Source organism: Panthera leo, chromosome D2 (genome assembly GCF_018350215.1).
Source record: "Panthera leo isolate Ple1 chromosome D2, P.leo_Ple1_pat1.1, whole genome shotgun sequence".
Classification (NCBI taxonomy): domain Eukaryota; kingdom Metazoa; phylum Chordata; class Mammalia; order Carnivora; family Felidae; genus Panthera; species Panthera leo.
In genome coordinates, this window is record NC_056689.1 from 32360675 (window position 1) to 32380304 (window position 19630).

Genomic DNA, 19630 nt, shown 5'->3' on the forward strand with positions numbered 1-19630 from the left:
ACAGATGAACACATGGGAAGGAGGGAGGAAGAGACGAGAGGGAAATAAACCATAAGAGACTCCCAATGATAGAGAACTGAGGGTTGATGGAAGGAAGTGGGTGGGAGATGGGCTAGATGGATGCTGGGAGCACTGGGTATTGTATAAAGTTATGAGTCACTGAATTCTACTCCTGAAACCAATATTACACTGTATGTTAACTAAAATTTAAATTTAAAAAGTAAAAATAAATAAAAATTAAAAATAAAAATATTTTTAAAAAACACAAAAAGTAGCTGGCTCAAAGTATTATTAATAGCCTAGGCATTTTAGAGAGGAAGTAGTTGAGGTTAAAGAAGTTTTAGACTCAAATCCTGGGCAAGTCATCTAACCACTCTAAGCCTACTTCCTCACTTAGAAAAATGGAATGAATAATACCTAAGTACAACAAAGTTGGTGTAAGGCTTAAACGTGATCATATATAAAAGGGCTTCCCAGTGACTGGTACATAGCTCGGTATATTCTATGCTATCCCCAAATGGCATCCTTCCAATTAAGACTACTGCCAGGTTCAAAAAAGGTTTACATGAGGAATCTAAAACATTCACTACAATAAAAGATACACGGTGAAGGGGCGCCTGGGTGGCTCAGTCGGTTAAGCGTCCGACTTCGGCTCAGGTCATGATCTAGCGGTTTGTGAGTTCAAGCCACGCGTTGGGTTCTGTGCTGACAGGTCAGAGCCTGGAGCCTGCTTCAGATTCTGTGTCTTCCTCTCTCTCTCTCTCTGCCCCTCCTCTGCTCATGCTCTGTCATTTTCTGCCTCAAAAATAAAACATTAAAAAAATTAAAAAAAAAAAAAGATACACAGTGAAAAGGTGACTCCTTAAGGTAGAAAATCCAACCAGATCAAGTGGTTCTCAATCTTGGCTACGCCCTGGAATCACCTGGGGGGCTTCAAAAACCAATGATGCCTGAATCCAGCTCCCAGAGACTCTGTTTAATTGGTCTGCGGTACACCCAAGTATAGAGAGTTTTAAAAGCTCTCCAGGTGACTCTAATGTGTACCTGACACAGAGAACTAAAGAATTACATCTAGTCCATGGACAGGTGTTACTACTATTAAGATATCATTATAAATTAATTTGGTCAAGAAATTTATTCCTTGATCCAAATAAGCCTAAAGAGATTATTAATAAGAAAAAAATCTTCCTAATAAATACTGTCTATTAGTTACAATTGAGCAGAACTAATAACTAATCTAACATGCAAGTCACCTAGAACATAATGAATACTTAGAATATATAGAATTCAAAAGATCAAGTTGGAATCAGACATCTAAGGAATTTTTACACACCTAAGTGGTGGCAAATACACACACACATTAAGGAAAACAGTTACATTGATTTCACCAGGAAACTGAACATGACTTTCTAAAATCTTGTTTCTTAGAAGAAAATGTCACTGGAACCTTAAAGGAAAATGAGCTGTCAGGTTTAGCATTTGGTTTCCCATTTGGCCACATGCCAAGAGAAGAATTTCATCCTTGACAGGTGTTTCAGAATATTCTCAAGATTGGCGAAAATGAAATGATTTGCCTCTGGGAGCTTAAAGGGAATAGGATTCCCTATTTGTAGATCTCCTCCACAGAGGAGCTTGAACAGACCTAATTCACCTAGTACAACACAGAATAACAATTTACACACTTCCTAAACCAGCCTATATCCAGAGGTGTAAGTCCAAAAGAAGCCAGTTAACCACTTAAGCTAACCATGTTACTGTGGAGACAGAATGTGGGCAATCATGTTAAGTAAGCACAGAGTGAAGTGATCACAAAGTTTCTGAGCAAATTCATAAAGATGACCCTGAAGAAAGCATCAGTCTTTGACAAACACCGGAGATTAATCGAACAGACACAGTCCTGCCTTCCAGAAGTCTCCCATCTTGTGGAGAAGACATCATATAAGGTGCAAATAAATATACATAACTGAAAAGTGCTACAAAGGAAAGGTAGAGGGTGTTACAAAAACATATGGTAGAGTAATCAGTGTGGAAAGCAAGGTTCCCTAGAATCTTGGATGAAGGTTCAAGGTTCTTGGATGAACCTTGGAGCAAGGATGAAGCAAGGTTCCCTAGAAAGAAGAATTTAACAATATAACTAGGTAAGGAAGAGAGAGTATAAGGCAAAGGGAACAGCATATGTCAAGGCTCTAAGGCAGGAACAAGCACTGCACACTTCAGGAACTGAAGAAAACTAGCTAGGCTTAAGTGCAAAACCAGAAAAAGAGTGGTGAGTTGTGACTGAAAATGCAGGGCTGGCAAGTCATGTTCAAGAGTTTGGCCATCACTCCAATGGAAGAGAATTCCATCTTCAATGGAAAATGTTGGCAGATATAAGCAGAGGTAATAAAGTAATCACATTTGCCTTTTAGAAAGACGCCTCTACCCTCAATGTGAAGAACTGACTGGGAGGAGAACAATAATTATGTACCTAGTAAGTAGGTTGAAGTAATTCACAGAAGATGCGGCAGGGTGGCCGTAAAGAGACAAGTGGTCGATTCAAAAGACAAATTTAAGAGACAAAACGTAACAGGACTTGGTGATACATTTGGAATGATGAAACTGATCCATTATCAGTCCTTAGAAATTCTAGGATATAAAACACTAAACTGTTTTGTCATTAGTAATCAAGCACTGCAGAAAAGTGTAGAAAAGAGTCATCTTCCTGCTGAATTTCCTGTCAGTATGTCCCGTGAAGCTGGGGGCCTCACTCACTTGTAGAGCAGGCTGGGGGCCTTCACGGTACACCGGAAACCTTGCTGGGTCTGCACCACCTCGTAGGCATCACAGGGCTCTTCTGCACACTCCACGAAGCCTGCAGAGAAACCATCACACCTCACTCACAGCTGCTGCTCTGCGGAGAAGTCTTCTCCCCACCTGCCAACCACTCTCAAGGTTTAAAAAAATACACATGTACAAACACTTTACATTGCAGAACACTGCTCTGACAGATTCCTCCTGATCTGCTCTTGGAAGAAAAATAAAAAACATGTGACTATGTTAAACCTTCCAGTCTTAGAACCCTGTTAAAGTAGTATATACGTACCACTATTTAACTGTTTTCTCCCAGAAAGATAAGACACGATAAAACTTTTTTACTATTTTTTATGGAGATGTAATTCACATAACATAAAGTATCCTCTTACAATGTGCAAGTAAGCAGTTTTTAGTATGAGGACAAAATTACTTCAGTGAATGAGATAGCAGTGATAGCAGGAGAACTTACACCATTAGGCCAGCCAAAGAGAAAGGAGGGTCAAATAAAGGAGATCAAGTCCCCAAGGCGAAAGGAAAACAATGGGAAAACCAAAGGGAAGACTAACCCCCAAGGCTTAGGGACTGATGAAAAAGTTTAAAAACCTAAAGGAAAAGGAAGCAGAGAACATGAAAGGCCCTATTCATGCATTAAACCCAAGCCCAATTTAATTGACTTAGAAGTATTCATAATCAGGGCGCCTGGGTGCCTCAGCTGGTTAAGCATCCAAGTCTTGATTTCGGCTCAGGTCACGATCTCACGGTTTGTGAGTTCGAGCCTTGCATTGGGCCCCGGCACTGAGGGATTCTCTCTCTCCCTTTCTCTCAAAAGAAGTAAACTTAAAAATATATATATTCATAATCCATCTCAACTGTTTATTTTACTTCTTAAAATCATCCCTACGTAATAATAAAGTTACATTAGTCACATATTTGGAAATGTCTATATGATTACAAAAAGAAAAATCACAACATAACAGTAGTAACAGCTAACATTTTGGGGCACTGGATAAAATGCATATTTCATTTATTTCAACAATTTATATATACTACTTCACAACTTTACAGATAAAGGAAATTAATTTTGTCACAGAATATTAATGGCTGCTGTTAAGAGTTTATTAAAATTACCCCTTATTACATTTTTGTCTCTGCACAGAGATGAAACATGATTTACAGACTGCAACTGAGAATGGCTCATCAAATTGAAACTAATCAGTCCCCTCAGACATCCACACAAATGGAGCTAGGTAGAGGCCAAACATCTCAAATTTCAGTGCTCACAAAGAACACTTTGAAACAGAACAAAACACTGCTTCCACAATTCAGAGACCACTGTACTAATCTGACCCAAGAGCAACTAGGATTACCTTGATAGAAGTCTTCATCTTCTTCTTCATGTTGATAAGTCTGTTCTTGGATGGGATTTTTTCTGTAAATCCGTCCACCAAGTCTTATAAGCTGTGGGCGCAGAACTTCCATGATACTTTCTCCCAATAGTACTCTAGTGAAATCCTGAAAAATAAATGATCATTTTACCTTGTTTTAATCAGAAATAAAAACCCTCTATTATATGGGCCATTATGCAATTGGACATCTGTTCAAAGTACACACTAAGCAAAAGCAGCCCTATTCCCATTAGATTTCCCCTATCTGCGAGCTGTTTTAAGTCAGTTGCTACATCTTCCGTAACAGTATTCCATTCCTGGATCACTCTAGACAGTAATTTGTTTTTGTGTTTAAAGATTTTACGTTTAAGTAATCTCTACACCCAACATGGGCTTCAAATTCACAACCCTGAGATCAAGAGTTGCATGCTCCACAGACTGAGCCAGCCAGGTGCCCAGGTGCCCCTAAACAGTAATTTGTAAACTATTTCAGCACTCCAAGAAAAGGTGATTAAATGGTACTCAGCCCAGAGGCCCCTGGGTGGCTCGATCGTTGGGCAGCAACTCTTGATTTCAGCTCAGGTCATGATCTCAGAGTTCACAGGTTCGAGCCCCTTGTCAGGCTCCACACTATCAGGAGCCTGCTTGGGATTCTCTCTCTCTCTGTCTCTCTCTCTCCCTGTCTCTCTCTGCCCCTCCTCCACACACGTGCAACCAAAAAAAATATTCAGCCCTCTATATACAGGTCATCCATGACTTTGTGAGAATAGTATTTATTACTATTATTTATTGGTTTAACCTAAAGAGAGTAAGAAACAATTTTCTGTTTAACCATTTACTAAGTGTCTCACCCTGTTTATCCAACATGATAATTAAGAGGATTAGGAATGTTTAGCACACTTATCTTTCTGGAGGTAAAAATAACCTCTAAGTACTTTCAGAGATGCTAGAAACATATACCTCAAAATTAGATCCAGTTGCCCATCAAAACAGTTAAACTATGACTTAACCAACACGGTTCTTCAAACCAACACATTGCTATCCATTTTACAGGCCACTACCCAAAAACTGTGCATCACTCACTGAGAAGCCAAGCTTCTTCTAGTCACCACTTAATGAATCAAGAATTAAAGCAAAGGTTCCTTACGGGCTAGCTGTGGTTAAGTTCAACGAATGTTCCTACATGTTACATAGTCTTGAAGCCCAAAATTTGAGAGATCCTCCAAAACCCGACCCGTCCTTATTAAATACACTAAAGCTCAATCCAACCCTCAGCAAGTAAATTACTTTAATTGGTAATTTGCTTCCGGAATGAAGGAGAGATTTCGCATTGCAAGAAATAACAGCATAGAAGGTAAGCAGACTTGAAGACAGGCATAATTAGCAACAGTTTAAGGACATTACACCGTAGTGCCCTATTCCCCCAGGATCTCACAAAATAAAAAAGGCCCTTCACAAAGGTAGTTTAATGTTTAGGCCGGGCCCTCAGACCATGAGCTCTGGAGTAAGAGCGTAGTCTCTCAAAGGCAGCAAACTTCGTCTGCCTTTCCCGTTCAGCACTGGGGTACTGCTCTGAAAGAAGGGGGGGGGGGGGGGGGGACGGGGTGGATAAGCAATTTAATCCTGCCTCGTGGTAGCCTGGAGAGAGGAGAGCAGAAGGCCTGAAATGTCCTGAAATGCCGTGGGGGAAGCTAACGCCCCGAATCATAAAGCGAGAAAAAAAAAAAAAAAAGCGAGTACACCAAAACGACTGAAGAGAAAGGAACTCCAGGACTCCAAGCAAAACCACGGTAAGGGTGAAGGGGGGGGGGGGGGGGCCGGGGGGGGGACGAAGGACCCGGAAGTTCTCTCTCCCTGAGCGCGTTCACCACTTCCCTCCGCCCTGGCCACGCCCACCAGCGCAAGCGCGCGCACGCCGGCGCCGGTTCCTTCCGCGCGGGCGCGCGCACGCCGCCGTCCTTGTCGTTGTAAACGCTGCCGCTCCGGCTGGCCCTGGGGGCGGGGCTGTAGGGGAAAGTGCCAAATCCTCTGAGGTAAGTGGCCGAGGGCTCAAGGACCCCGGGAGCTTGGTGGAAGGGAGTTGATCCCTGGGATCCTACCTGCAGGGACTAGTAAAACGGAGAAGATAGGAGGAGAAACTGGAGCCTGCTGCAGAGGGAGTGTAAGGAAATTTCCTCAGGCCGCGCCGCACTGGGTGCGCATGCGGGCCGACGGGCGGCGCCTGCGCAATGGGGCGGCGCCGGTGGCGTCGCCCCCTTGGGACCGCACGGGGAAGGAGGAGGAAGCGTGCCTGGGAGTTAGTGGGGAAACTGCCAGCGTCCTGACCCCTCCCCTTTCTAGCCCCTGTCTCTCCACCCGACCTAGTTTTAGCGGCAGCATCCATTTGGGTGGTAGTCCTGCCGTTTTAAATGGAGCCCGGTGGAACGATTTGTTGATGATGGAATTTAGTGATTGCTTGTAATAATTTGCCATTGTACCAGTGTCCTTTCAGCGTCTTTCATAAGGAGACTCCTTCTAAAAGAATTCTTTTAAGAAAACCGACGTAGATCTGATAGAAAGTAAAGTTTATGAATACGAGGTCATCCCTGTCGTAGATAAATGTTTGATCATCCTATCACTGGACACAGCCATGCTGTGTCCCCCAAAATAACATTGCTCTGCTATGGGGATCTCTACTGCCAATAGACTCAGCTTCCCTTATAAGGTTAAGCCCCACATTAGATTACTTATCATGAATATTTACTCATTAAACAGAATTTTAGCGAGTACCTACCTTGGGCCTGGCAGCCTAGTGTGTGCTAGAGTTGTATTAATACTGTAGATCTGCAGAATGAAGAAGAAGAAAAAAAAACAGTAATGGACCAGCTCTCATGACACCCCACTTGTCTTTCCCATGCATATAATCTTTGCTGAGCCACTAGCCCTGTGTTCTATCATCGTTCGTTATTCATTCAGGAAAGTTGAGATCCGGGTTCTGTTGCTAGGCCTTGCAGGTGGAAAGACAACTCGTTCCCCCTTTCCTAGATCACAGAAGTCTTTCTAAACTCATGAACCGTAAAATGAAAGTGTTAAGTGGGTTAATGGAGGGCATTTTCCCTCTTGCTGAGCAGACCCTTTCCCCTCTAGGAGCTTGCTGACTCTGTCAAATGGAGAGAATTAAAACTTTTCTCATGAGTAAGTGTGTTGGGACATACTGTGAATGCAAAACTGGGATCTGCATTAGGGGAAAAAAAGATTCAGGAGTAAATATCCATTACTAATTTTGGAAAGCTAGTAGTAAGTGTTTACTATGCCTGTAACTATTCTAAATGCTTTAGTTATATTAACCTTTGTGACACCTTTCTGAGGAAGGTACCATGATTCCGATTTCAGAGATGAGGTAACTGAGGAACAGAGAGGTTAAACGATTTGTCCAGAGTTATAACAGCAAGTTAAATAGCAAAACCAGGACGTGAACCTAGGCCGAGAGGCTTCAGAGTCTGTACTCTTAGTGTTTTCATATGGCACATGATATGCCCACAAAGCCATTGCTTGAAAAGTGTCACAGCATAGAAGCTAACATTTCTATAGCTTGGTTTTGTTTGGTCATCCATAAAATGAAGGAATTAGATTAGATGACCTTTAAGGAATCTTGTGGTTCCTGTGAAATGTTTAATTCATTTAGCAAACATTTATTTAAATCAGCAGCTACTTAATATAAGCCAAGCATTATGTTGGGTTCTGATGATCAGAATGCGTGCCTTCATAAAACAGTTACAAAGCAGGGTTTATTGTTAGTTCCATTTAAATTCCTCTCTTACCATCTGCTGATAGCATGCAAAATTCAACCTGTATCTTTAAAGTTAGAAATTACTTAGGTGTATTATTCTAACTCAGCAGAAAACTGCTTACCTGTGTAAAGGTACTTTGTGCTAATTGTGCACTCCAGTTTTCAACCTTAACTGTTTTGTGTATTGAATGATAGTAGTTCTGAGGTTGAAAGAAAATGGGATGAAAGGGAATTCCTTTGATTATACTCAGTTTAGAAGTCACACTGTGTCTAGCCTTTGAAGCTGTCCTCACTCTGGCAGTCCCTAGGGAGCTCTGCTGAGCCACTGATTTCAAAATATAAAGCATCCCTTGCATTTGCAACTGAATAGAGCATTTATCAAGGTGTAGAAAAAAGATTTGGGGTTTTAAGTCTTAGGTGAGATATATAAACACTTCACAGTAGGTTCTGCTCTGAACTGATGGGAAATAAGACTGAGTACCTCTCCAAAAGATGGCTAAATTATCTGTATACTTTATTTGAATTCCAACAAGAATCCACTTAGAAATTTAGACCAGGTCCATTACTGCTTAAGTTCTGTTTAAAAGAGCATTTAAGAACCTGTCAAGCTATATTTTAAGCTAGTGTCACCCAAAGATTGGATATGTATCCAACTTGAAATGTTGGTTTTCTGACTATGATTCAGAAAGTTACAGAGCTGAGAGAAAAAAGAAAAGGTGATCTAATAGCAAAATTGACGATGTCCTTAATCAATTTGTATTTTTAAATAGGCCGACATTCTAATTATAGCAGTTGCCTTACTGTTCCCATGTCTCCCTTGAGTTTTAATCAGTGTTACTTATGGACATATAATGAAATCAAAAACTAAACTCTGCTTCCCTGACAGCCTTAAATCATCATCACAAAATTAAGGAAACAGAACAGCCGGCATTTCAGAAATGCACACGATATCATTTTTCTTGCTAGGACACTGGATTATGTATATATATATATATATATGGGATTTATGTCTGCATAGTATTCTCTCATTTTTTCTATTTTTTCAAAAATAAGTTCTGACTTTTGTAACAAATGTTTTTTGCAACTAGCAAAAGAAGAAAATATCAGCTAAAATTCTTGGCCATTAAAGACAGAAATTCATTTTTAAAATCCTTTTAAAGTCATTTTTTCTGTTTTTTTAAATTGAGCTAAAATTCTCATAACATAACATTGACCATTAGCCATTTTAAAGTATACAATTCAGTGTAAAGTCATTTTTTAGTCTAAATACTAGAGCTGTATTATCCAATACAGTAATCACTAGCCACATGTGACTATTTAAATTTCAATTAATATTAAATACAATTTTAAAATACAGTTTTTCAGGGGTGCCTGGCTGGTTTGGTTGGTGGAGCATATGACTCTTGATTGCAGTTGTGAGTTCAAGCCCCACCTTTGGTATAGAGATTACCTTAAAAAAAAATTTTTTTTTAATTAAAATACAGTTCTTCAGTCACACTAGTTTAATAGCCACAGAAGGTCAATGGCTATCATATTGGACAGCACAGAAATAGAATGTTAGAACATTTCCATCATGGCGGGAAATTCTAGCACAATGCTAGCCATTCTTTTTAGAAAATGTACATTTTTTAGAATCTTAAGTAAATGTGTAATATAAGCTTCTATAGCAAAAGTAGTATTTTGGTTTTGAACTTCTGTAAGGAATCATGTGTTCAGTACAGATTTTCTCATTTACATTTGGGCTTTCTGATTTTTTAATATGACATGGGGTTAAACACAGCTGCTGTATTCATAATAAACCATGAATTCAGCGATCCATTTCATGAGCTACTTTGTTCTGGTTTGGGGATGCCACCAAGTGACCAATTTGGGTATTACATTTGGATGAAAAAGTTTTTAAAACATTTTTAATGAAAGGACAAATATGTATTTCCTAACCAATTCCCTTTCCTTGAGAACAGAACACAGTGTTATTCTGGAATTTTATTTGGAAAATTTTATAAGTGAATTTTTTGGTATGGCTTGGTCAGGACATAGACAAGACAAACTGTCCTATGAGGCATGTTGTTTTATCCTCATATAATTTATTTCCTCAGTCAAATTGCTACCTTGGCCCTGCCGTATCACCCTTTCATAACCCATAAATCACCCACAGTCGATCCCAAGCGATATAAACAGTTTGCTAACGGTAGGAAGTAGTGTTTTAAGTAGAAAAGCAGAATAAACATATTTTCACTTAAAATCCTGAGATTTTGGCCTGAGGCATTAGTAAAAGATTGCGGAAGTAGAAAGGATAGAAAAAAAGGGGAGCTTATACTAAACTGTATGCTGGCTTTTATGGCAGCTAGAATGAAACATTGTCAGTCTCACTTCCATAAACTTGCCAATCACTGTTTTTCTTTCTCTGTAGTGAAGTGAGAATTCTGCTAGAGAGGAAATGGCTGCCTCTTCATCATCCTCCTCAGCTGGTGGGGTCAGTGGAAGTTCTGTCACGGGATCTGGTTTCAGTGTCTCAGACCTTGCCCCACCACGGAAAGCCCTTTTCACCTACCCCAAAGGAGCTGGAGAGATGTTAGAAGGTGATCTCATGCTGCTTTTTGCTGAATAATTGGATTCTGACCTGCAGTGAATATTAATTGTAAAGAAGCTATTAAGTGGATTAGAGACAAGTGTGCCCTGATTTCAGCTTCACATTTCATCTCTTGTCCCCATTTCAAAATGTTATGTTCAAAACACAAATCTTTCTCCACTGTCAAAATTTTGGAGCTGAAAAAGACTTTGGAAATCAAGGAAGTCACCTAGACTTATTTAGACCCAGAAAAGTTAAAGTGATTTGACCACGTTAAAGACAAAGTCAGCACTAGAACCAGGAATTCTCTTGACCTCCTGCTCCAGTTTGCTTTATCCTGGCACCAGTCTGCCTCCCTATGATGAGTAGGTTTGATGTGTTTTTTTCTAACCTACAGATAGATTAACCTCATCAAATAGGAAAACTAATATACTACTCTTATATGTGAAGATGACTCTCCTGGCCCATTGCAGGACAGTGCTGTGTGGTTTTACTAGCACTGGAGCTGGATTTGCGTCAAATCATCCACCATCTCACTCAGCACACATTTGCAAACTGGCTGGCCAAGATCAGAGCACAAGCTGTAAGCATGAAACCGCATTGATACCCGAAATTCATTGGATGCATGTCACTTTAGGAGCTAGACCAATAAATTCTTAATAGGGAGCATAAAAAATCACCTGAAGAGCTTATTTAAAATGCACATTTCTGGCCCACCTTAGAGATTCTCAATTAGTCTAGGGTGCAGCACAGGAGTCTGTCTTGTGACTGACATTCGAGGGATTCTTACAAAAGAATGGTCTGTAACTATAAACTATTCATCATACTTTGAAAAAAGTCAGCAAAGAACCTATTAAGGATTCAAAATCTACTTGTTTGTAGCACTTTTGTGCTTAGTTACATATTGATCTTTTTTGCTTTAAATTGCAAATCTCGGTAAGTATATTTTAAAAATCTGGAGATCTCTGAGAAAGGTACAAACTATAGGCGTCAGCTTTTGGGGGTGAACTTTATTCATTTATGTCGGGTAAAAAGAATTTTGGGTTAAGCCCAAACAGAAGAATCATTTGTGACAAAGAAGCATGGGAAGCCTGGGACCATAAGGCTCTCTAGAAGTGGTTGAAATCACGATTAGTGAAGTAGACAATTGGGTAATGTAGTTGGTGATCCATCTGTGATGTACGTACTTCTGTCTTTGCCTTTTCATCTTCAGTTGTGTTAATCGAATATTCGAGTTGGCATCACTGAGTCTGGACATAGTGAACAATTGGGGCCTTGTTTACCATATGTGGCACTAAAAATACATTATGACTTCAACTGTATGCGCCAGACAACTGGTATTAAGGAAGTTGCCCACAAAAATCAAAAATTGGAGGCACTGAAATTGCTTAATGAGTTTTATAGCCGCAGAAGAGGAATCAATGTTTAACAATGGACTCTAAGATTAAAGTCATTTAAATTCTAGCTACAAGAGGAATTTGATACAGGAGGTACCTCCTTAGTCTCAAAGCTATAAGGGTTCTGTGTCAGTGTATAACAGATTACTTGGAAACATTAAAGAAGAAAGGCTACTGAGATTAGTCTGAATGCTGATGTTCTAACAAGTTTTAGTTCTCTCCATTTTTATTCCATCCCAGTGTGCTTCATGGAGGAAATGTGTTGGCTTTCTGTTGTAGGATGAATTTATATTAGGTTTAAATTCAAAGTGCACAGTTTTGATTCCCTTTCTTAGGTTTAAAGTTTTAGCTATATTTTAAAGCTACTTACACTTAAGGACAAACTATGAAAATTTCAAGATGGTCATTCCTGAACTATCCTGGTCAAATCAAGAATGTTGAATTGAAAAAGAGTACTCCTAAAAAGAATTTTCTTAAATGAAACCTAATAAGGATGTTGGATTTCGAAGCATCTTCTACTATGTTTATGGGTGATACTATTATGCAGCTAATCTAACGCACATTAACGGACCAGTTTTCTTACACCAGTTTAATTGAATATGAAAATAGAGTAAGAAAAGTTGCCTTTTCAGAGAAGGAAGAAAGGCAATCAGGAGCCAAGATTGGGTACTGTTTATAACAGGTTCAACTTGATTTTGCATCCTCCTCATAAGTCTAAGGATAATAAACCAAAGTAATATACTTAACATTATGAATTAACTTTCTCACGCATGCACTCGGTAACAGACACCTCAAATAATGTATACATGGTCCCCAACTTACTGATATTTTGACTTAGGATTTTTTTACTTTACTATGATGCAAAAGCCATATGCATTTAATAGAAAGCATACTTTGAATATTGAATTTTGATCTATTCCTGGGCTAGCGATATTTGGTATAGCACTCTCTCAGGATGCTGGGCAGGAGCCACAGTTCTCAGCCACACAATCACCAGGGTAAACAACCGATGATACCATTCTGTACCCAAACAATCATTTCTGGTTTTCACTTTCAGTACAGTATTCAATAATTTACATGAGATATTCAACACTTTATTATTATAAAATAGGCTTTGTGTTAGATGATTTTGCCCAACTGTAGGCTAATGCAAGTGTTCCAAGCACTTTTAAGGTAGGCTATGCTAAGTTATGATGTTTGATAGGTTAGGTGTATTAAATGCATCTTCCAGGGTACCTGGCTGGATCAGTCCATGGAGCATGCGACTCTTGGTCTCAGGGTTGTGAGTCTGAGCCCCACACTGGGTGTAGAGATCACTTAGAAAAATAAAATCTTGGGGCGCCTGCGTGGCTCAGCCGGTTGAAGTGCCATCTTCGGCTCATGTCATGATCTCACAGTTTATGAGTTTGAGCCCCGCTTTGGGCTTGCTGCTGTCAGCACACAGCTGACTTCGGATCCTCTGTCTCCCTCTCTCTGCCCCTACCCCACTCTAGCTCTCTCTCTCTCAAAATAAATAATGAAGTTGAAAATAAAAATCTTTTTAAAAAATGCATTTTCAACCTGATATTCTTAGCTTAGGATGGGTTTATCAGGATGTAACCCCATCATAAACTGAAGAAGATCTTTACAGCAGTTTTCAGCATTCTTCCTGCCCTTGGCTAAGATTGTCCTCACCCAGTTTAGTGAGCAAATTAGAGAATGCCTTCCAACCCAAAAGTAGCTGAATTTTAGTGACATTGTAGGCTACTGAAGTATAAATTATCTGGCATAGTCTAATTTCCTACTGTGAGGTAATATTCTTTTAAATGAATTTGATAGCATTTTATTTATTGGAGTTGGCATGGCATTTATTTCTTAGATTTGGCAATTTACTGAACTTTTCACTACTTATAACCTTTGCTTGTCCCTTAAGAGGAAAGCTGATGTATTGCTGTTTGGTGTGTTACAAAGGGTTTGATTACAATTTCTAAATAGAAGATGGATTGCCCCAGGCTGACTCCTCTCTAGAGAAATTCCAGGCTTTAGATTGGTACAGATACCCCATCTAATAGGATGTGGCTAAGCAGTGGACTTTGTGGTTAATACAGAGCTGCAAGTCAACAAAAGTGTGTTCCATAGGCATAAAGTGGTAAAGTGATACGCAAGTGCCTTTTTGAAAGATTAGCTTACATCTTTTTGCTTTGAAGTTCATTGCCAAGGGAAATATGCAAATGTTATAACTTAAGCATTTTATCCTAATAGCACCTGTGATTAAATGTAAGTGCGAGGTAGCACTTCCAAGAGCTTCCAAATACATCTTGGCCTGATCCTTATAGCCCATAATCCCCACTGCCTTTCGTGAAGTGAGATCCTAAAGTTTAGGATCAAACTACCTGAGAAGTGGGCTCTAATTCTCTATGCTCTGCTTTTTCTAAAATAAAACTTGAGTTATAATTTGACTCTTTAAGCAAGGGTATGAATAGGATAATGAACACTGGCATATTTACATAATAAACTGGACAGTATAATATTTAGGTAATTGAAAATAAAAAATTTTTTTGCTCAGTTTAGATTATCTGCTCACAAATGATTTCCATTCAGCCAGAGGAATGGGGTGGGAGGAAGGGATAGGATATTATACACCATATAGTTCAATATGTAGAAAAGAGGTTGAATTTAACGAATGTAGCTTTCTTCCTAAAGTGTATAGCACTTTATGAAATAATATTTTGAAATATAACATTATGCATATATTAATACATAATCTGAAAATAATTACATTTTCTTTTTTTTTTTTTTTTGCATCAATTTTGAATATAATATTGGACAGAAGCCCTCTTGGTTGTACATCCAAGCATTTGGATACAATATCTATGGTTTTATTGTTCACCATTTTAATCTTTTTTTTTTTTTCTCTTTTTTTAAGTGAGCTCTAGCCCCAACGTGGTGCTTGAACTCAGGACCCCGAGATCACTTGCGCTACCAACAGAGCCAGCCAGGAACCCCTCACCCTGTTAATCTTAAAAATAAAACTGTCACATTATTTTACCAGCAAAAAAATGGATTTATTCAGGAATAGCAGGGAATTGTAACTGGGGACAAGCAAGCTATGGCAAAACCATAAGCAAGTCCAGAGAACATAACAGAGGCAAGGGGGGAGCTGGGAGAGACTATTATAAACAAAAAGTCTATTGGCACAAAGTAGGCATTTGGGAAGTGTAGTGGCTTTCCATTGGCTGAGTTATGACAGTTTCTCATTGGCTAGGCTGTTGCCTGGCAAGGAGAAAAACCTTTCTTCATCCTGCTGGGGTGGCAAAATAATAGGCTTCTTTCTTCCTGCTGGGAAAGCAAGATTTGCCTCTACCTGTTGGAGTCTGCAATTGACCCTGAGTGTTAGGGCATGAGAGCTCCCCGTCCTGGCCTTCTGCCTCCATTTGAAATGAGGTTTCCTTTTATTTCTACAATCATGACTTCTGAAATCAGGTCAGCCTTGTGTGAAACTCAGCATGAAGCCAGAATGTGTTAGTCCTATCTCCTTGTCACTTAATAGCTGGGTGACACGCCAGCCCGCCAGCCCGTGACTGATGGGTGAGTGCTTGACACCTAGTAGTGCTGACGTGAACTACCACCTAAAAAAAGACAGCTGTGTCCTCTCCCTCCGTTTGTTTTAGGATTTTTGCAATACGACACCTTCCCCAAATGGTTTCTGCTACCCTTCTAAAAGTCACATTTGCTTATATGAGTTCCGTGTCTTTGCGGAGTATATTTTGCTGTATCAGCCCTTGCCTGACAAAGAATAACATGAACTAGCTTATGTGTTTCATAATCATCTTCCAAGTGCTGTTGCGACTGAGTTAGCTACCTTCTTGTTGCCAGTTCTTGGCACCAGTACGATGCTAGGTTCTGAAATTGCACCATACTCTTATCACCATCCAAATTGCAGTGTTTTGGTTCAGTTGGAAAATCAAGGTTACAATTTGCGTTTACAGAATAAAATTTCCCAGCAGTGCTTTGTGATGGTCATAGTGATGTAACTTGATATATTAAAAATCAACAACAGCTATTTTGCCCTCAGTTTTACTTTTCAGAATGAAAATGATCTAGAGTTTTGGTGTACCTTTGTATTTGGATAGCACAGGAGCCATGTGGCCAAATGGGTCAGATGTCAGTGTTTGCCTGACATGCAGAATAAGAGAACATTAAGAAACTCTCAGGTTAGGAGGGGAGAAATGTTGACCAGGACATCACACTGAGGTTTCTTATTTTTGTTTTTCTAAATATTATTTTTAAACTTTGAAACAAGTGGAGGGACTGTTTTAATATTCTAGATATAGAAGAAGTAGCTTTTATAGCTAAGGACTGTTAGTTCTAAATGAAACAGAAGCCCTCTTTGTAAACACTGAAAACTGTACCCTGAATGTGAAAGCAGGGAAAAGAATGGCCACGCTTGCTTGGTTTATCAGAAGCCATAAAACCCTTAGAGCAGATTAAAACTTTTCCTCTTCTGTTTGTAGATGGCTCTGAGAGATTCCTCTGCGAATCCGTTTTCAGTTATCAAGTGGCATCTACGCTTAAACAGGTGAAACATGGTAAGCACATGAGTGTTGTATACTTAACTATGAGAACAAATTATGGGGCAGCGGGGATGGGAGAGGAGGATCAGAAAGGTCAGTGTGCTTTGTGACAAAAACTCCTGAAACTCTACAAGGCTCTTTAAGTGAACTTTCTAAATGGCCTGCAGACAAAAACATTCCGTGATCTCTTAGTATATGTGCTGCCGAAGCGAGGACAACCTTCTGCGGTCTTAAGCCAGACGTCATGTCCACATTGAGGCTCAGAAGCTGAAGTCAGAAGTGTTAGTTTTCTAGAGGAGACTCTGCTTCCTACCATTCGTGTGTTGCTTTCCCTTCTCCTTCCTAAAACCTTTTAATGTTCTCCACTGTTTACCATCATCATCCTCACCTTCAAGTATTTATGTGATACCTTATTGTCTGTCTGGACTCTGAGAAGCCCGGACTCTAAGACCCTGATAGCACCTTTTCTGCGGACTTCATTTATGTATCAGGGAACTGTGTTCTCCCACCAGATCGTTTCTCTCTATTGAAGGCATAATGTAGGAGGGAAAGCTGCAATTGCCTGGAGCTCAAGGATTTTAGTACCAAATCGCTATGGCATGGAGGGTACATACTCCTTGTTTTTTGTCATTGTTGTTTTAGATTAAGTCTTCTGACCAACAAAGAATAAGACCTCAATTCTTGACTAGTGAGGAAAAAAATCCTTCTGGAAATTATTTTTAAACCAATCATCATGTTGGTGGGTGGTGACTGTCTCGTGGGAGATATGTTGTATTATATATTGCCTCCTTGACCCTTACAGATCAGCAAGTTGCTCGGATGGAAAAATTAGCTGGTTTGGTAGAAGAGCTGGAGGCAGATGAGTGGCGGTTTAAACCCATCGAGCAGCTGCTGGGGTTCACACCCTCTTCAGGTTGACCTTGCCCGGAAGGCCGCCTCTGGTGCACAGCAAGTGCAGGGCCAGCGAGGGACTTTTCTCGCAGCTTACACAGCCATCCAGAGATTCACAGCTCCATCGCTGAATTGTTAATTCGCATCCATGCTTGGTTTCTCTGTATCTATCCACAAGCAACAAATACTTAAATGTGTGATCTTGCAGGGAAAATTTTTGTTTATTTGTTTAAAAAAAGTATTGAGAATCAGAGTAAGACAATCGGCGTCAGAGAACCTGAAGGTTTGGGTTTAAGAGATATTTATAAAACTTTACAAGCCAGGTAGGACACATGCCGGAATTGGCCAACTGAATGACATCTCTGCTGTCATTCATGCAGTGCCTGGAATCCTCACTGGTCAAATCCAAGATCAGGATCTGGAGTTACACAACACAGCGTTTCTGACCTAAAACAGTTCTTCTTGCAGATGAATGTGATTTCAACTCAGGACCTGTTCAAATGAGGAATTTTAAAATTTTGGGTTTTTTTCTATTTTTAGACATCTAATTCTATAGATTCTAACTTTTTCTAACCTCTTCTAGACATGCCAAATGCTGGCAAAAAGAGTTACTTTTTGAATGTTGAAGCACTTGTAAAAATAAATCTGTGAGCAAAATCCTTTTAAACACAGAAATCCTGAGTTCATCTTGTTGGTGGGCTCAAGCAATTCTGTAGCAAATAAATCCTTTGAAAGAGTTCCAAATTGGTTTTCTTTGTCCTTTCAAAGTCTCAGGGATTTGGGATACCAGGAAGAGGTCAAATTACTTTTTAGAAGAAGGGAGTCTAAAAACATTTCTCCTAAGCAAATGATAGATTTCCTTTATCCCAGGGATATTTGTCTTTACAAAACCATATGAACTTAGTAGGTTGGGGTGGTTTTTTTTGTTTTTTGTTTTTTTTTTTAAGAGAGCAAAAGTGTGCACACAAGCTGGGGAGAGGAGCAGAGGGAGAGAGAGAGAGAACATCTTAAGCAGGCTCCTCCGTCAGCACAGAGCCCAACTCAGGGCTTAATCCCACGACCCTGGGATCATGACCTGAGTCAAAATCAAGAGTTGGATGCTCAACCAACTGAGCCACCCAGACACCCCGAATTTAGTAGGCTCTTACACCAGGATATGGAAAAGCCTGGAAAGCTAAAAGATGTCCTTTGTTCTCCCTCATGGGACCCCAGGGTCCACACTGTACACTTAGGAAGATCATTTATTTTGGATTGGATGCTAAAAAATTAGCATACATTTGTCTTGATAACATTTGTCTTTCTCCTCCTTAGTAACTTATACCCAACCTGTTTAGAGTTGCTTAATGATGAATAAGTATAATCCCAGTAGCAATTGGCCCTAATCTCAGGAGTTCAAAACGTTTAACACCTACTACCTGACAAGGAGGTGGTGACTTCATTGAGTCAGTAATCTTGACTCCCAGAATCTGAACACGGGGATGTTAAAGACCTGCTCATGGTCACATAGCCCAGGCAGAAGGAGATCTTGGAATTTAGAATAGATTTCAGTTTATTGATAATTCAGCCCACTGCTCTAGTCTCTAAAGCACATCAGAGCACAAAATGACCAGCCTGCAGACTCACCTGTTTCCATATTAATACCTCTCAACCCAAACAAGTTCCATATTTGGAAGCCATTGAGTTTCCTAATGTACTTTTTAGCACCAACCATCTTTTTTTTTTTAAGGCTATTTATTTATTTTTAAATGTTTATTTTTGAAAGAGAACAGGGAGAGGCAGAGAGAGAAAGGGACAGAAGATCCAAAGCAGGCTCTGTGCTGACAGCAGCGAGCCCAATGTGGGGTTCGAACTCCTGAGATCATGACCTAAGCTAAAGTCGGACGCTCAAACGACTGAGCCAGCGAGGTGCCCCAGCGCCAACCATCGTGATGATTACCAAAGGAAAAATTAAAAATACCTAGACTGCAGTAAACCTTTAGATCACATTTCCAGTGACAGTTGAGAAGCCATCGCTAACTTTCTCTCATTGTTCTCATTTGCATAACTACAACACAGACAACCGTATTACCTCATCTTTACCCTTTAGTATTGGGACTTAACAGAATTTTTTTCAGTTGGCCATTTTGTTTTTATGACTTCAGAAACTGAAGAGAACGCAGGGTTGCACCTTTCACAGCGATCCTTCGGCTGCTACTTGAGTACTGTCAGAACAAGACCTTCGCTATTTTTTTGAAGATGCCCCTCCCTCTCTGCACCTTTCTGTTGGTTGTCAC

At 39.9% G+C, this 19630-nt stretch overlaps 2 protein-coding genes across 12 annotated transcripts in view; one reads left to right on the plus strand and one right to left on the minus strand.

Moving 5' to 3' along the window:
• Positions 1-19630, minus strand: part of ASCC1 (activating signal cointegrator 1 complex subunit 1) — a 146618-nt gene that overhangs the window by 101992 nt on the left and 24996 nt on the right. For 3 of the 10 annotated variants that reach the window (XM_042909308.1, XM_042909307.1, XM_042909306.1), the window contains exons 1-3: positions 5806-5973; positions 4161-4305; positions 2752-2851 (exon numbers count right to left, since the gene is read on the minus strand). In XM_042909308.1, the coding sequence (XP_042765242.1) occupies positions 2752-2851; positions 4161-4305; positions 5806-5886 (326 nt within the window). In that variant the 5' untranslated portion in view covers positions 5887-5973. Of the gene's footprint in view, positions 1-2751; positions 2852-4160; positions 4306-5325; positions 5438-5465; positions 5710-5805; positions 5974-6277; positions 6499-6538; positions 6860-6951; positions 7904-19630 lie in introns of those variants that run through there. The other 7 variants (XM_042909310.1, XM_042909312.1, XM_042909311.1 and 4 more) reach the window with 6 other exon arrangements.
• On the plus strand, positions 6103-18096 carry ANAPC16 (anaphase promoting complex subunit 16). 2 transcript variants are annotated; one of them, XM_042909316.1, is made up of 4 exons: positions 6103-6211; positions 10358-10526; positions 16407-16481; positions 17269-18096. In XM_042909316.1, the coding sequence occupies exons 2-4, from the start codon at positions 10385-10387 to the stop codon at positions 17382-17384; spliced, it is 333 nt and encodes a 110-aa protein (XP_042765250.1). In that variant the 5' UTR covers positions 6103-6211; positions 10358-10384; the 3' UTR covers positions 17385-18096. The 2 variants fall into 2 exon arrangements, with proteins under 2 accessions (XP_042765250.1, XP_042765251.1); XM_042909317.1 differs by lacking the exons at positions 6103-6211; positions 10358-10526 and adding an exon at positions 10910-11099.

Excerpts from the sequence above, each read along its gene's own strand:
- ANAPC16 (XM_042909316.1), top strand. The coding sequence starts at position 10,385 with ATGGCTGCCTCTTCATCATCCTCCTCAGCTGGTGGGGTCAGTGGAAGT. Across the intron at positions 10,527-16,406 it reads AGCTGGAGAGATGTTAGAAG|ATGGCTCTGAGAGATTCCTC; the intron begins GTGATCTCATGC and ends TTCTGTTTGTAG. Across the intron at positions 16,482-17,268 it reads GCTTAAACAGGTGAAACATG|ATCAGCAAGTTGCTCGGATG; the intron begins GTAAGCACATGA and ends TGACCCTTACAG.